Source organism: Marmota flaviventris, chromosome 12 (assembly GCF_047511675.1).
Source record: "Marmota flaviventris isolate mMarFla1 chromosome 12, mMarFla1.hap1, whole genome shotgun sequence".
NCBI classification, from domain to species: domain Eukaryota; kingdom Metazoa; phylum Chordata; class Mammalia; order Rodentia; family Sciuridae; genus Marmota; species Marmota flaviventris.
In genome coordinates this window covers 70,180,030-70,198,932 of record NC_092509.1, presented here as the reverse complement: position 1 = coordinate 70,198,932, position 18,903 = coordinate 70,180,030, and the positions used below count along the sequence as shown (strand labels likewise).

At 32.9% G+C, this 18,903-nt stretch overlaps 1 protein-coding gene across 1 annotated transcript in view; it reads right to left on the bottom strand.

The window, feature by feature from the left end:
• Positions 1–18,903, bottom strand: part of Ints7 (integrator complex subunit 7) — a 71,286-nt gene that overhangs the window by 46,640 nt on the left and 5,743 nt on the right. Inside the window, exons 2-7 of the mRNA XM_027934761.2 lie at positions 14,747–14,876; positions 14,197–14,343; positions 9,515–9,652; positions 3,359–3,405; positions 1,493–1,692; positions 929–1,051 (exon numbers count right to left, since the gene is read on the bottom strand). Of these exons, the coding sequence (XP_027790562.1) occupies positions 929–1,051; positions 1,493–1,692; positions 3,359–3,405; positions 9,515–9,652; positions 14,197–14,343; positions 14,747–14,876 (785 nt within the window). The remainder of the gene's footprint in view (positions 1–928; positions 1,052–1,492; positions 1,693–3,358; positions 3,406–9,514; positions 9,653–14,196; positions 14,344–14,746; positions 14,877–18,903) is intronic.

Below are 18,903 nucleotides of genomic sequence, written 5' to 3'. Positions count from 1 at the left end.
CACAGGACAGAAGCTTTCTTAATTAAATGCTTAATTAAGTTCTCTTAAGAAGCACTCTTGAGCATATTAAGTCTCTCTGTACCCTAATTGCCTATCTATTAAAAGCAAATACTAACTATTGCCCCTATCTCTTGGGATATATATGACTATTAAATCATAATATAAATGAAACATGTTTAGAAAATAGCAAGCATACAAACAGAAAAACGGCAGCTTGCTTTCCATTATCTGAAATTCAAAGATTTTTGTTACACTGGATCTCAGATGATGGCAAGAGATAAAAATTAAACACATGAAAATAAAGACCAAATTCTAATAATTTCACTTTGAATAGCTTTAGTTAGAAAACTGTATATCAGTTATCAATAATGAGTAAACAAATTTTCTATTTAAAAAAATAAATACAGAATATTAAATTTAAACTAAGAAATGGTTTAAAAGATGTCACCTCAACAGCTTAGAGGGAGATCTGCTTGTGTTTACTAAAGAAAACTCAAGAACATCTTTTGCGCCAGGTGTAGCGGTGCACGCCTGTACTCCCAGTAGCTTGGGAGGCTCTGCAAGACCCTATCCAAGAAAAAAAATAAAAAGGGCTGGAGACGCTGGACTAAAGGAGACAGCAGAAAAAATAATTTAATTGAGTTTCTGAATTAGCCTCAGTGAGGCTACAGGAAAATTAAGAAACTGAGAGACAAGTCTCATTCACTTTAAATAAGCTTAACCACTGAAAGATGGAAATTTCATGTATTCTGCCATTTATAATATAACTTCTGCCAAATATTACAATGCTCTTATTAGAGGTTTTTTCATAATCAGCCACTTAGAAGATGACAGAGACAATATAATATTATGATTCAAAACAATTTATTCTATCATAATATTATACTATATTTCTGTATAAAATATTGATGTTCAAAATTCTGTATACCTGGATATTCTCCCTACTCCAAGTATGTGGTGTTTTATTGGCAAGTAATTTCAGATCTTGAATAGCAAGCCTCTTTACTGCTTTCCTGGGATCATTCTTCAAATACTGCAACAGAAGTTGAATCTATAAAGGAAGTAAAGTCACTCTGTGAAAAATATTGTCACTGAAATTATCATTTGGGATGCAGTACTATTTAGTGAAACTCTTATATTTGAGACAAGACGTCAAATCAGAGCCTTCTCACTTAAACAGCTATGGACCCATATTTGTATATAAAATACTACCATTTAACCTATACAGTTCTAGCATAGGGACAGGGATTTAACACTCAAATCCTTTCTTTACTGCCAACTTCACATGTTGCCATGTACTCCCTGACACTCCATTTTCCTTGAGGGCACCCAAGAATCAGTATGAATACAGAGAGGAAAAAGAAAATTCTACTGATCCTTATCAGATAAACTGACTTTGTTATCAAAACTTATGGGTTACCTGCTTGTTTTTTAAAATCATGTATTTAACATGCAAGTTCACTAAAGAATAGGCAGTTTAAAGAAAAATTACCTGTTTAGGTGTATCAACCAAAGATGAAGCTGCAAGCAGAGTAAAAGTGTGCAAAGAAACAATCACCATTTTGGTGGAAGGATAGGACGTGACCAGCTGTTGTAAAAGCTGACGAGCACTGGAAGCCAGGATTGCATCATGGTGCATATGCTGTAAGATGGGGATCAACTTCAGTTTCAAGTCTACTGGTGTAGCTAAACCTAGATACAGAAACAAATGCTCAGAGGTTTCTGATCATCATCCTTAATAACAGTTCAGATTTAAAAGGTCTGACTCAATTAGCAAAATGTCCATTTAGAAACAAATAGCATACTAATACATTATTAATGTTTACAAAATTAAAGGTAATTATATTACTACTAATCAATATGTTCAACAGTTTTCTCCAAAAGTATTTATCTTAATATTAACTTTCCAATCACATTATATTATATAGTTAGTAGAAAATGCCTTTAACAGGCACAGTTGAAAGCAATCATATTTGCTGCCTCTTTCTTCTCATATTAATATGATTATACACATATATACATACACTCAATGGCTACAATAAGATTATATTAACAACTTGAATTATTCCGTCAACAACTTAAGCAAGATCAGTATGTGAATTACACTGTATAAAAAAGTTGTGAAGTTCTCTAAACTTTTTCTGTATAGCAGTGTCTTCCTTTACTGCATATACAGCTTCAACTCCACGAGGAATAACCCCAACGCATCTTTTTTTTGGGTACCAGGGATTGAACCCAGAGGCACTTAACCACTGAGCCACATCCCCAGCCCTTTATTTTATTTAGAGACAGGGTCTCACTGAGTTGGTAGGGACTCACTAAGTTGCTGAGGATGGCTTTGAACTTGTAATCCTCCTGTTTCATCTTCCTGAGCTATTGGGATTACAGGCATGTGCCACGGCATCTGGCTCCCAATGCATTTTTAACTAACACTGGAGCTAAACAAATACACATAAAAGATCTTTCTTTTTATAGCATTGCTTTGTGGCCATGAAGAACAAAAATTTTTCAAACATAATGTACTACAAACATGCCAAAAGCTAATTTACACTCTGCAGATCAATGGATTTCCCACTGTGAAGTAACTGCTGGTATGAATCCAACACTACATTTCACAAACAGCTTAAAATTAAATATCAGATACTCTAAAACTTCTCTGCCATTTCTTTATCTTGAACCCAAACTTTCTTGCAGCCAAGAAAGGCCACTAAATTGCACAATTCACTGGAATGTCATTTACAAGAATACAAAGAAGGTGGTGCTCTATAAAATTGTGCAATGCTGCAGACCCAGAGCTGCCTTCAACAAATGTTATGTACATAAATGGGATTAACACATCATTTAGCAGGTAAAACTGAAAACTAGGGCTTTGTAGGCTAAGGTAAGGAATTTGGATTTGATTCTAGTTGCCACTCGAAGACACTGGAGGAACATCACCAGAGAGAGCTCCAAAGCCCCAAATAACATTGTTCTCCCCCAATTCTGAATGTTTTTCCCCCATTTATCTGCATGCTTCATTCCTTTCCCTCCATGTCTTACTTCATCGATGGCTTCCCCTATCAACATATATAAAATACAAAAGTTCTCCTCCAACCCTGCCATCTACTCTTGGGACTCTCATTCCTTCTTATCTTATTTTTGTCCATAGCACCTGATATGTCATATATGTATTTCTCTATTGACTCCTCCACCCCTCTAACTAGAATGTAGGTTACATGAGGGCAAGGGCTTTAGTTTATCCATTTCTGTACCCAAAGCACCTAGTACAGTGTGGCATATCAAAGATGCCTAATAAATATTAACTATTATTAATACAAATCCCATTGTCACTTCATATTACTAAATGAAGCATACATACCTTGAATCATTTCACTGATTTTGTTACATATTCCTACAGCAAAATCCCTTTAGAAAGAGAGAACAGCAATAAAATTTTAAATGCAAACAATTAAATTCGCTTAAATTTTCTAAAGACTTGACAGAGAAACACAATACTCTAAATCATGACTAATACTCCAAGAATCAGATGCTAGGAGGTAGGGTAAGAAGTACAATTAAAACAAAATTCTAACCAACAGATAGCTTATGTGAACACTTTTTCTTTTTTTTTTTCCAAATATTTATTTTTTAGGTGTAGATGGACACAACACAATGCCTTTATTTTTATGTGGTGCTAAGGATTGAACCCGGTTCTGCCCACGCTAGGCAGTGCTCTACTGCTGAGCCACAATCCCAGCCCATGTGAACACTTTTCTCATGCAGTATTCAAAAAAGATGACTGGATTAATAAATTTTCTTGCAATTTATATCACTAAATGACAATATCTAAAACAGTCACTATTACTGAATATGATGTCTGAATCTATACTTTCAATTCAGAAAAACTTTTAACACACAAGCTCTGATTATATAACCAATCAAATGGATTCCTAACATAAATTTCAGAAAAAGAACAGGTATGAAGTAGAAGAAATGCTGGAAATATGGACAGAATCATATAAAACTACTTAAAGTTTGCCGTGTTTTCAACATTAGATATGTGTATTTTCCAAGGTGCTGCTTTTGATTCTACTTTAGTAGAAACATCAACAAATGTTGCAAGATTAATAACATGAATGATTGGCATAAAATACTATTATGGAAAAAAATTATCTAGTATGATCAAATCTGGCTAATTAAGTCATAAGTGATATATGAAACAAAATACTTTCACTCTGGTGTTCAATGGAAATCTAAATATTTCCCACCATTAAGACATTATCTGTGGGGCTGGGAATATAGCTCAGTAGGTAGAGTGCTTGCCTTGTATGCACAAGGGCCTGGGTTCAATCCCCAGCACCATCACCAAATATATATATATATTACTTGTTGTTTTCAGTTTCTTTCTCTTACAACTGAATAGCAGAATTTTCCACAGGCTACATGATACAGGATGACATCATCTCTCAATAGCTAATATGTGTGCTTTGTATTCTTGTGTCTTCTAGAAATTTCTCCTTTTTTTTCAGAGTGCTAGGGATTCAACCTAAGACCTTGTGCACTCTATCACTGAGCTATAGGCCCCTAGAAATTTCTAAAGTTTTAGACTTAATGTATAAATATGAGAATAACTCAGTTTGCTCTTACTTATTCTAAGTACTTATCTTAGATTATATCTATTATAATCTTTTAAAACTTATTATCAACCAATAAATCATTATTTTGAAGTCCTGATGTTTTCCTTGTGTTTATGCAGAAACATATCAATATACTCTGTCTTGCTTTGCAGCAAAAATTATATTTTTCTAAAATTCTATCTACAACTACTTTGTTTTAGACTTTAACAATATTTTATTTTAAAATAAAAGAAAGTTTATCTGCAAGTAATTTTTCTTATACTTAAGGGTAATTATTAGTTTGAAAAACAGAGATAAGAATAGCTTTCTCAGCCCATAGCTGTACTACATGAAATTTGGAGATGCCGGAAAAGATGAACCTGACTGTTATCAGAGAGTTCTCTAACTCAGAAGGGAGGAATTTATTTTAATGAAATAGCAAAACTATAAATAAGGAAGAAACATGGCTTGATTTTGAAGAGACTAAAAACTTAGAATGTAAATAGGACTAAGTATTTTAACTACAGGCATGTTGTGCTCTTTCAAAGAAATAAACTGCTGTTTATAGCTTTTCAACCTAGAAATAAATGACAACTAAGTTAGGCTAGAGAAGAACACACACTAGGTGAGACTTGTGCAACTGACAATACTGAATGCCTGCTGAAGTCAGTGAAGGAAATCAAGGCACGAACACTTTCCAACAAGAGTAACTTTGTTGGGGCTGGGGATATAGCTCAGTTGGTAGAGTGCTTGTCTTGTATGTACAAGGCCCTGGGTTCAATCCCCACTACCATATTAAAAAAAAGTAACTTGTTAGAGATTTGGCTGCATATATAAATTAGTAGCTCATCTACAGAATTTTATTTTTGCCTTCATATTACTGTGGCCAGATGTTTTATTGTGCTTGTAACTGTATCAGTGCCACCCAATCATAGAGTATCTTCTCTTATGTAAATTCTTGACAAGAAATACTGTTTGTGAAGAAATTTTCACAGTGAGTAATTTTTTTTTTTTTAAATCTCATGGTGTATTCTGAAATAACAATATTGGCATTTTCACCTATGGTACAAAAACAATGAGGAGTGAAAACTCTCTCAAAGCAGGCCCCAAACTGTATTAACAATCACTATATTCTTCACTATTGTACACTCACATAAAAAAATGAAAAAAAAAAAAGCCATTTGTACTTCATGTTCTTAGTAAAACACTGAAAATTACTAACTTTACTAAATCTCAACCACTGGGTACATGTCTTTTTAACAGTTTTCAGCAAACTGGAAAACACACTTACAGTAAACAGTGATGTATTTCACAGAAAGTGCCAGTATAATTGGGTTATGACATAAACTGGTTGTTTTTTCACGCGTAATACCATGGTTATTCAGACTTGGCTATTTGACAGACAGATTCTTGAAATATGAATATAGTAAGTTTGTAACCTTGAGGCAAGTAACAAAGTTTTTAAAATTAATTATAATAAGTGTTTTCAAATTTATCCATTAAGATTTTTGATATAAAAACTTAACTTTTTATGGAGTTATAGAATTCTAGAAAATTTGTTCTAGTCACAGTTTGAAAGCTTAATACTTGTCACAGTGAAAGCCTTTCCTGATGAAACTGGTGGTGATATTAACAAATATGATCCTTTGATATTATTACACAATGGAATAAATCAACATTTGGATATCTATATAAAACACTGAACCAATATTTTCCAAAAGACCAACACGTAAGTTTTTCAATTATTCATTTACCTAGATAGCCTTTAAAAATACTCCTCCCTTTTCATACTATGCATCTGTGTCAGATTGGGTTTTCTTCATATACTTGATAATCAAAAAAACATGTTACTACAGATATGGTGAATACAAAAGTTGATGTGAGAATCAAGCCATACATTAAAGAGTTTTGCAACAATGGTAGACAATGCCATTCTTCTCACAAACTGGTTTTTGTTTTGGAAAATAATTATTCTCACAAAGATATTCTTATGTTGGGACTGGGATTGTGTCTCAGTGGTAGAGCTCTCCTTTAGCACATGTGAGGGCTCGAGTTCAATCCTCAGCACCACATAAAAATAAATAAACAAAATAAAAGTATTGTGTCCAACTACTTCTAAAAAAATATTTAAAAAGATATTCTTATGTTAATAAATTATGGATTTGTTATTTTAAAAAATAAGTACATAGTTTTCAAATTTATCCATTAAAAATTTTGATATATTAAATATAGTTTCATATATAAAATATATAAACAAAAGTTCTTTGTGGACCTCAGTAAGGCTTTACGAGTATAAAGGGATTCTGATAACGACTAGTTTGAAAACTATTGCTCTAAGGTATCAGTCCCACACTTGCATAAGAAAAAGTAAGATATGAATGTCTTTAAGGGTAGAAGGCAAGTGGTATATATTACGTACATATAGACGACTAGTTCCTATTTCTGAGAGCTCCTGCGCTGTTAATCCTTCTGAATTGTTTAGATTTCTGCATAGGTGCCTCCACTTTCTCACTCAGTTTCAGCTCACGTTACCTCTTTAGAGAGGCTTCCCCTGCTATCCCTAACTAAAGCTAAATATTTCCTCATTATCTATATAAAAACTCTTTTAACTTCAAAATTTAAAAATCTGTTATAAGCCTTTAGGGCCAACAAACTGCAAACTAAAAACCTATGGATTTTTTTTTTTGATCCAATAATAATTTTTAATTCTGAATAAACAAGATAACTTAAAGATAATGGTATTAAATAAAATAATCTGATATTCCAGTTACACACTCCCCACTTCATCCTCCCTTTCTCCCTCAAAATCAGACATGACAGCACTGAGCACTTTCCCCTACTAGTAACAACTGGCTAGTGTCCAGGGACAATAGTCCCTTTCATATGGAGCCAATGCTCTTCAGTTCAGCACATTCACCCCTAGAGGACACCTCTCTTACTGACAATGCTCATCTGGCTCCTAAAGGCATTTGGAGCCTGTCAACTCCCGCTCAGTGACCCAAAGATTGGCTCTTTAAAAATACAAAATTTTAACCTTTTGAATAGGATTAAATTAATTCTTAAGGTTTGATTTAGCCAGTTACCCTAAGATCCAAAATTGAGAGAAATACTAAGACAGAAATCCATCAATGTTAGTAAAGACATGTGATCTCAAGCCAGTCACGGGGCAAGAGGTAAACGCTGATATCAAAAATATGTATTTCATTAATTTTATACTGATATATTTGGATAAGTCCTTCAGGTTTTCCTACTGGACCAATTTGGTATTTTTAAAATATCTCAAATACAAGCATATAACACTGAAGCATGGTATATTAAAACACTTCCTATACAAACTGCTAATTTATGTGCTTTCTGGTCATCAATTCCATAAGTGAAGAATTTTTGTTTTTTTCTGTTAGTCTTAAACACTGCTCAAGAGAAATCAGAAATCCTATAGCTGAAATAAAATTAGCTTTTGATAAAACAAGAGGAAAAACTGAACTACAAATGATTTTCATCCATAAAATTTAACCACTGAATTATAAATTCATCCAAAATTAGAAGTTAAATTTAGAAAAATATTTTTGGAAGCACTGGACATATATAATTAACCTAACAGATTATAAAGCACACTTTGATAGAGGTAATCAGATGATAACTATTCACAGCTTAACTCCTATTCAATAAAAAATTTCCGACAGTTCTCTCAATATCGATAACCCAGTAAGAAAAAACTTCCTATTTTCAAAAGCATAAATAGGAGGGGCTGGGGCTGTAGCTCAGCAGCAGATCACTTGTCTCGCATGTGTGAAGTACTGGATTTGATCTTCAGCACAACAGTAAAACAAACAAATAAAATAAAGGCATTCTGTCCATCTACAACTACAAAAAAAAATTTTTAAAGCATAAATAGAAACTATATTCAATTATTTCTCTTCAATTCTACTGTATTTATTAATTTTGAGCTGTGAAATTAAAAATCATATGCTTTCTATACTCTTCTCTTCCAATGAGTAATCACAGAATTCTTTGAGATTTGATAAAATCAGCTGAAGAGAAAATTATGCATATATAATTAAAACTGGAAGAAAGTTGGTGATTATGTCAAGTTTTATCAAATTTAACAGACTTTATTGAAATTGCTATTTATTATTTGCCTGATTATAAAACTAAAGCTAGTTCATGGCAAGATGTAAAGAAACTTAGAATAATTATGCCATCTTATCATCCAGAGACAACATTTTGATATATATATATCCTTTGAACCCTTTTTCTATTCCATAAATACAAATATTTATTGTTACAGGTTAACATTAAAACTATCATTCTTAGCAGCAAATGCTAGTATGCACTGCTGACTCCTTAGAAGTGGATTTTCTGGGTTAAAGGGATATATATTTTTAAGGTTTTCATACATATTGCCAGAATGGTCTCCAGAAAGCAATGCTAATTTTGATGTGGGCCAAGGGGATATTACTTTTTACAGAGGTAAGCATACAAGTCAGATCATAGTTAACATCTCAGCTAAAAAAATCTTCTCTAATATAATATTCTGAAAAGATTAAGTTGGGTTTAATTCAAATTACTGTCTCTGTCAAACTGTACATGGCTGTATATACATAGTTTGACAAGGAAATAGTAATAAAATAGCAATTTAGTACCTTGAGTGGGTGTGCAGAAGATTCTTCAGTGGACAAAGCTGCTGCTACCCCATGAAACCTTCCTAAATCACTCTATGCTGATCTTGTCCTCTGGAAACCAACATCTGAATTTAAGCTTTCTATAAGTCTTGTTTCCCCGACATGTTGTAAATCCTCTTGGAAAAAACACCCTGTGATTTACACTTTTTGTAACCCATAATGTTTATATATACAATAACCAGTTATTCCTTCAAAAAAATCTTGGGAAGCCAAATTACTACAATTGCCTGTGCTTACTTTGACTGTGCAGAGAAGTTTGCAGCAGCAAAAACAGCAGCTTCAACTTCTACATTATCATGTGAATCCAAACTCTGACGAATACTGTGATGAGCATTCTTCCTTTCAGGAATTATTGATGCCAGACTTCCCAACATCCTGCAGTAATAGAGAAACCCAAGAACTGAATAAATTCAAGGTCAGGAAAGGAAGAAGCAAAGCAAGCTAGATTATCAGAACTAAAGTTTGTAGGCCATTCCATTTCAGGTGAATAAAGCTTAACTTCAGGAATCAAGCAATGAGTGGAATTCTAAACACTTTTACATACTTTAATATGCCAGAGCTATCAAAATGGCTTACCTAACACAAAAAGTTTCAAAAAATCATCTTGAAATACATCCAAGGTACCAAATAGGGCCCAAAAAAGAAACTTTTTAAATTACTAAAGCATTAAAATATCAATTTTCCAGGGTTGAATGAAGTACATTTTAGCAAAGCATTAAGAATATAACATTTTTACTATTAAGCAGATTCACAAAGTAAATCAGTAAAACTTCCAAGACTTTTTCCCTCACATCAATAAATAATGGTATCGTGATTTTCAAATCTGTCTTCAGTATCAAGAGAACAGAGGTAGAGGATGCCCCCTAGAGCTCATACCAGAATCAGCAACAGTGAGGAAGTTAACTTCTAGAAAACACAATTCATTTTATATAATAAATAATTATAATAAAATCATAGATTTGAAAAAGAAAAAATCCATTGTTTGCAATATAAACTACAGAAAATAAAGCCTGAAAAATCCTTTTGGCAGAAAGCTACGGATTTTAGAAAACTGCAAAACAATGAAATAAACAGAACCTACAATGTTCCTATAATAACAACCTTCCTAAAATTAACATCCTAAGTGAATAATAAAGTTAATTTCCAACTTAACATGTCTTCACCTAATGATTTTATGGAGCTATAACTGATTAGAACTAAGTAGTTGAGTTCTTATAAAATAAATACAAATGAACTAAATTTGTAATTTATAAATCAACTTCAACAAAAAGTTTTGAAATTGCACATTAAAAAAAAAACAAAAAACAGAAAAGGCTACCAATGTAATATATTTTTTTACCAGAAAAGATCACCATATATTTTATTACATAGTAACAAACTTTTAGCCAGGTTTTATCAATATTAAGATCCATTCTGTACCATATCTTCTTTATACAACACAAACTGTAGTCAAATACACTCACTTACATGCCCAAATCCTTTTGAAAGATCCATCTTAATAGCCAGATTTTTTTTTTCAATTCTATGGAGATTTCTAAATGTCTTTTGGCATATTTCTTCATTTTATCATACAGGAAATAACTTAAGGTGGATTTTTTTCATTTTACATCAACAAAAGTAATTTACTTCATATCAGTTCATTGGAATGTGAATTAGAACTAGAACAAATCTCTCTAAACAGAATAGCCATACTTCTTTTTAGCTGACTAGTCCACTGTTCCCCATTATCTTTTTTTTTCCTTTCTTCCTTTTTTTTGGGGGGTGGGGGGCAGGTACTGGGGATTGAACTCAGGGGCACTTGACCATTGAGTCACATCCCCAGCCCTATTTTGTATTTTATTTAGAGACAGGGTCTCACTGAGTTGCTTAGCGCCTCATTTTTGCTGAAGCTGACTTTGAATTTGAGATCCTCCTGCCTCAGCCTCCTGAGCCGCTGGGATTACAGGTGTCCACCACCATGCCTGGCAAAAAACACATTATCTTTTGAAAATTATAAAAGCAACAAATTATGCCCCCTCCTTTTAAAAGAAGAACATTCCGAGAACTGCATTGTATACACTGAATATGTATGGTAGTTAACTGTGGTAAGCACACGTATGGCTAAGTTAATTGGTTTATCATTGCCAACATCTGGGGAGGCTTTCACATAGTCACAGTTTGAAATTGTCTGCATACATACACACATATGTATGTATGTATGTATGTGTGTATGTATGTATATGTATATGTATATATTCTGAAACATATACTATTTAACTTGTAAATACAAAAACATAAGGGACATGATGCTGATTTACAACTTCTATATTAAAACATAACACTGAAAGTAATTCTGTTCCTGGATTTCAGGTCCTAAAAGAAGTATTTCTCTGCTTTGTATGTAATGCCTAAAACATATATCTGAAAAATTATTGGTACTAGCATATATAAGAAACTCACATAACTTTATAATAAAAAGATAAATAACATAAGATGGGCAAAAGACACTTTTTAAGAAGATATGAGCTGGGCATGGTGGCGCATGCCTATAATTTCAGCATCTTGGGAGAATGAGGCAGGAGGATCGTGAGTTCAAAGGTACCTCAGAAACTTAGCAAGGCCCTAAGCAACTCAATGAGACCCTGTCTCTAAATAAATATTATTTTGTGTATTTTGATGTGGCTCAGTGGTTAAGCTTGTCTGGGTTCAATCCCCCACTATCCAAAAAAAAAAAAAAAGATATAAGCTGCCAAAAGGTACATGAAAAAGTACTTAACATCATTACTGCCAAGAAAACTCAAGTCAAAGCCACTATACATCCATTAGAACGACTAAAACTTTTAAAAAGCTAACATCAAAAGTTTTGGCAAGGTGTGAAGCAGGCAGAACTCTCATACATTGTTGGGGGAGATATAAAATGGCAAGAACACCAGAAAAAAGTCTAGCAATTTCTTATAAAACTAAATATACATTATGAATGATCCAGTGATTTTACTCAGAGGTATACACCCACCAGAAAATAAAGCATGTTCACAAAAGATCTCATACAAGAAGAATGTTCATAGCAGCTTTATTTTTAATAGCAACAAACTGAAAATAAATGTGTTTGTTGTTAAGAAAATAGATAAATAAATTGTTATAGTGATACAATAGAAAACTACTCACCATTAAAAAATGGTTATTGATATACATGGGTTAATCTCAAAAACACTATGTTGCGTCAAAGAAGTCTCACACAAAAGGATTCCTATTGCCTGAGTCCATCCACATAAAGTTTGAAAACACAAAAACTACTAGTCTATGATAGCAAAAAGTCAAATGAGTAGTTGCTTCTGGGAGGTGATTGTGGGGACCAGCTCAGAAGGGGTACACAGAGATTTCTAGAGTGATGGTAAATTCAGTATTTTCAAAAGGGTTGGGGATACATGAGGCAATTGTCATAATCAGTAAATATACATGTAAAATTTGTGCTTTGCACTGTAGGCAAATTTTCATTAAAAAAAAAAAAAAGATAATTTTTTTTTACCAGAAAAGATCACCATATATTTTATTACTATGTAATAAAATTGATATGACTTTTCTCCTTGAAACTGAACTTTCTTTTTGAGAACTTTCTAGAAATTACTGGTTTTATCAATTAGAGCAGTCCTTACAGAAAAACTGAGGCAAGGCTCAACTGCTACCTAAGAGAAGGGGAAGAACGCAAAATGAATGGAATATTCAAACATTAAGCTACTTTTTTTCAAAATATTCATACTAGTTCTAATTATTTGTAAAATTTATCTATTCCTTAAATTCTATTCTTCTTCTTTATTATCCTCGGATTAAAAAAACCATACTTGTAAAAAAAAAAAAAAAAGAATTCAAACCTCATAAAATCATACAAAGTCTCTTATAATCCACAACCCAATGATCCTGCCCAAAATCATCACTTTTAACAGGATATGTTCCTCCATATTTTCACTGAGTCAAACAAATACACACATTAGTATTAACTGACTAAAATTAGTAAAAATGTAAATTATCTGATCATTTTTTAAACTTAGTATCTCTGTATATTAGTACATACAGACATGTCATTCTTTGAAATTGATGTAAATTAACTGTTCTCATATTGTTAGCATGATTCCCCCCAATTTATCATTGTAAAATAACACTATGATCATCCATATACATCTTCACCAACTTATTAACTGACTTTAAAACCATATATTGTTCAATTTAATCTCTCAAAAGAAAAGGAATAACAAAAGCACTTAATTATGAACAAAAAGAATTGATGCTTGAAGTGGAAAAAAGTAAACTCAGGCAGAAGTGACATCTTGGACCTCCTGATCAAAAAGAGGATTGTCTGGGCAGGGAGAGTCAGAAATAAAAATTATAATTTAGGAAAATAAATTTCAAAAAATCCCCTAAAATTATACATATAAAAAATTATGGTTCACATAGGATATGAAGCTTACAAAAGGAAATTTGAACAAAATAAAAATTTAAAATAAAAGTGCCAAGAAAGAAAAGGAAAGACTAAGAAACTACAGTGGTTTATCCAGTGTTCTCCAAGAAATTCTAACATAAACTATCACATGCAAAAATGAGCACGTAACCAGGATGAATGTAGAAAACGGACAGAAAACAAAGTCAAGAAGGCAAAAGTTCAAAAGGAACTGAGGCTAAGCTATATTGAAATTCACCAAGTTACTTGATCAGAACTCCCACCTACATAGAGGAATGTTTCAAATACAAGTTAGGCAACAATTTACCACCAACACAGTAATACAGATGTTAATTGAAAAGAATTTCAGATTAGGATATTACCACATTTTTGCACTGAGTCTTAGTCAAAACCCAAAAGAAATCTCTAATATTTAAAATGAAACAAGTAAGTACATTGCCTTTAGTTACAGCTTAGTCTTAGGATGAATGATTATTGAACAGCATACCGGAGTGTGATGGCTCTTGCTACAGGATCATTACTATGAATCACAGAGAAAATTCTCTTCACAAATTCATCCACATTTAGGATCTTCTCCAAATGCTTCTCACTTTGTTGGGTAACTTTAAGAACACATAGCCTCAGAAAATTGTTTCTAGGAAAACCAGAGATAATATAATTGAATCACTTTAGGAAAGTAATATCTGGGATTAAAGCAACATTAAAGATATTAAATTTTAGCAACAGGCAAATGTTTTTCCAGCTTATCATTATCTGTTTCACCACTGAAAGGGTTACCTGAAGTCTGTACTTCAAGAGGATACCAAGCATAAACACAGCTATGCCCTAAAGAAGTAAATACTCTCTGAATCATATTCTTCATTTTTGCTAAGTGTCATTAAATCTCATACCAAGGTGTAGTGTACACTGCAATATGCTCCACTAAAATGGTAAGTAACCATGTAGAAGTCCCAAAGGGAAAAAAGAAAACCATAACACAAAACAAAGAAATATGAACAATACATGCTTTAGAATAGTGAGGCTTTTAAAAGACTTACCCAACTCTAAAAACATCAGCTAACTTTAGGAATGCAGAATTGATGAGAATAGGAAATGGATACTTCTGAAAAAGCCTGGGAAAGCGGACAACTGCTTCACACTGTTCACCAAGTTTGCCAGATCTTAGACCTATCAAAAACATGAGAGGAGAGCACAACTTAAAAATTTGTGTCTGCAAGTCAAAAAAAGCAGACACCAACTTATTACACAGTAAGGTAACAATCATTCTTAACAATTACATAAAGTACAACCATAATTCATTTCTCATTTAAAAATAGTACATAAATTAGTAATTTGATAAATTGATACTTTTAGATACATAATAATGAAAAAGAAAAATAATTTTAAAGGTCAGTAGTAAATTAAGGCTATTCAGGGACATAAAATAAATGCTAAAAAATTTCTAAACCACAGAATTTATGTTCTCTGACCACAATGGAATTAAATTAAAAAGAGTAAAATATTGGGGTTGGGACTGTGGCTCAGTGGTAGCACACTTGCCTGGTATGTGTGAGGCTCTGGGTTCGATTCTCAGTACCACGTATAAATAAATAAAAAAATAAAGATCTATCAACAACTAAAAAAGTATTAAAAGAGCAAAGTATCTAGAAACCTCCCAAATAATTGATAATTAAGCAATGCACATCTAAATAACCCACAGATGAAAGAAGAAATCAGAAAGAAAATTAGGAAAGTATTTTGAACTGTATGAAAACGAAAATACAATTTGTGGTATATTTAGTGCTTCAAGGAACATTTATGACATTAACTATATTAGGAAAGAAGAAAGGAATCCAATCAATGATCTAACAAGGATGCCAACATAATTCAATGTGGAAAAGATAACCCTTTTAACATGTGATTCTTAAAAAATTAGATATCCAAAAGAAAAAAAAAAAGTTAACCTCAACCCTTAACTTGCTCTATAATCAAAAATTAACTAAAAATATGAATCTAAGATGTAAGATTGAAATATAAGATCTAAAATTATAAATTGTAGAAGAAAATGGGGGAAATTTTCGCAAGCTTGTGTTAGGCAAAGAATTCTTAGATTAAAATACAAAAAGCATGATTCATAAAATTAAAAAGTAGTAGCTGAATTCCACTGAAATTAAAATTTCTGTTCTTCAAAAGACACTAGAAAAAAAAAGAAAAATACAAGCCATAAACTGGAAAAAAATATTTACAAAACAATTAATTTGATAGTTATCTGATAAAGGACTTTATTCATAGTTGTTATAACTCAATAAAAAGACAACCCAATTTTTAAATGAGCAAGATTTGAGGAGAAATTCCATTAAGAAGGAAATATGGATGACAAATATAAAAACACATGAACAGATGCTGAACAGTACTAGTCATCAAGGAAATGAAACTTTAAAACTACAGCAAGATATCACTCTGCACTTACTGGACTGGCAAAAAATAAAATAAAATAAAAAACACGACAATACCAAATGCTAATGAGGATATGGAACAATTGTAACTCTTAAACATTGCTGATGGCAATGCAGAACTATATAGTTCTTTGGAAAACAATCTGGCCCTCAGCAAATATATGAAAAAATATTCAATGTCATTAGCAATTAGGGAAACACAAATTGCAACTACACTGAGATTTTATCTCACTCCAGTTAGAATGGCAGCCATGAAGAATACAAACAATAATAAATGCTGGAGAGGATGTGGAAAAAAAGAAATACTTTTACACCATTGCGGGGACTGTACTAAAGAAATCAGTATGAAAGTTCCTCAAAAGACTAAGAATGGGGCCAGGTGCAGTGGTGCATACCTGTAATCTCACCGGCTTGGGAGGCTGAGGTGGGAAGATCATGAGTTCAAAGTTACCCTCAGCAAAAGTGAGGTGGTAAGCAAGTGAGACCCTGTCTCTAAACAAAAAATAGAGCTGGGGATGTGGCTCAGTGGTCAAGTGTCCCTGAGTTCAATCCCTGGTACCCTCCCCACCAAAAAAAGACTAAGAATGGAACTTCCATTTGATCCAGCTATATCACTCCTCAACATTTATCCTAAAGAATTAGAGTCAGCATACTATAGTGATACATGGATACCTATGTTTACAGTAGCACAATTCACAATAGTCAAGCTACAGAACCAGTCTAGGTATCCATCAATGGATGAATAAATACAGAAAAAAAATGGTATATATATATATACAATAGAGTTTTACTTTGCCATAAAGAAAAGTGAAATTATGGTATTTGCAGGAAAATGAATGGAACTTGAGAAGATTATGTTAAGTGAAATAAGTCAAACTTGGAAAGCCAATCATCGTTATGTTTTTTTCATATGTGAAAGCTACAGAGAAAAAAAGAAAAGAAAGTTGGTGGGGGAAGGATCTCATGAAAATTGAAGGGAGATCAGTAGAGGAAACAAGGGGAAGGAGGAAGAAAGAAAAAGGATAAACACTGGGAATGATACTGGCCAAATTAGAGTGTCATAATTGTGTTCATATATAAATATATAACAACAAAGCCTACTGTTATTTACAACTATAATGTACCAACAAAAAAAGGAAAATATTCTGCTCCTTTCTAAATAAAGGTAAACATACGCTTACTATACACTCAGCAATCCTACTAGATATTTACCACGTAAAATGAAAACATGTCCACAAAATGATCTGTATACAAACATACACAGCAGCTTTATTCGTAATAACCCTAAACTGGAAACAATCCAAATGTTCATCAACTGGTGAATGAATAAGCAAGCAGTTTTAAATATGAAATTTCACACAAAACTAAGGATTTCTGGCTTTTAAAAAAAATTAAGCCACCCGAAATATCACTGACCAAAGAAACAGTAGAATTACAGATCTGTGCTGAAGGTCAGTTTAGGTTTGACATCATTTATGATGGTAGCCATATACCCTATGATACGACTTTGTCCAGCTTATTTTTTGGACACCCATGAGTAAAATGGAACCTTGGGTAAAAATTTATAGTACTGGTAAGGAAGTTAATGTAGCTAATCAGAGACTACAAAATATATGCTGGATAAAAAGGTGAAAACAGGTATAGGGAAAGTAGAAAGGTAATATACTGAGGTCTGAATGAAAATAGAGAATGGTCAAAATAGCAGTTAAAGCAGGGCATAGTGGCATCTGCCTGTAATACCAGCTACTTGGGAGGCTGAGACAAGAGGATTACAAGTTCAAGGCTAGCCTGGACAATTTAGTGGGACCCTGTCTCAAGGTAAAATTAAAAAGGGCTGGGGGTGTAGCTCAGTGGTAGAGTGCTTGCCTAGCATGTGTGAAGCCCTGGGTTTAATCCCTAGTACTGGGGAAAATAAAACAACAACAACAACAAAAAAAAAAGCAATTAATCATAATGATGATGATGTATCCTAAGTGCTTATTCTGTGTCAGATGTTCTACTAAAGTACTTTACAAGTAATAACATCTCAGTATAATCACAGAAGCTAGGCACTATTATCTTCCCCATTTTCAAGATGAAGAAAAAGGCAAAAAACTTTCCTAAAAAAGAGCTAACAAATGGCTAAGATTCAAATCCTGGTAGTCTGCTTCCAGAGCTTATGGTCCTAAACCATTATGCTAAAATCCATCTCTAGCAAGCAAGTAGAAAGACAGATTAAAATTAAAGAATAAAACATTTGAATTAGTGATTTCAGAGTGGCAAAATTCTGAAGGATGACAAATTCCAGGAAATTGAGGAAAAATAACAAATTATGGTAATCTTAAAGTTCTGATCAAGTTTCAAAACAGCAAAAATTTCTAGACAGCATGTATTAGTAGCTCTTAGTTGCAAGCTGCACAGAAGCTAACTAGCTGATAAGTAGAAAATGGGTTTATTACAAGACTAATAAACAAAAATTTAAGGCTAAATTTCTAAGAACATTAATACCACACTGCCAAATTGATTAGATGAGGACACCTAGCATTGCTAGGAAACACCAGATGCTGCAATACCACCTAGGAATATCATAGACATTAGTGCTACTATTGTATACTAAGAATACTGAACCCACTCTTGCTGTCAGGACAAGGACCAGTGAGTATGCTCTTCAACTCTTCTTGCATAACTCCTAAATTAGAGCTCAAAGGAGGTGTGTCCAATTGGCAGAGGCTAGGCCAGACACTGCACTCTTTCAAGGATCAAGCAGGAAGACAGTTTCA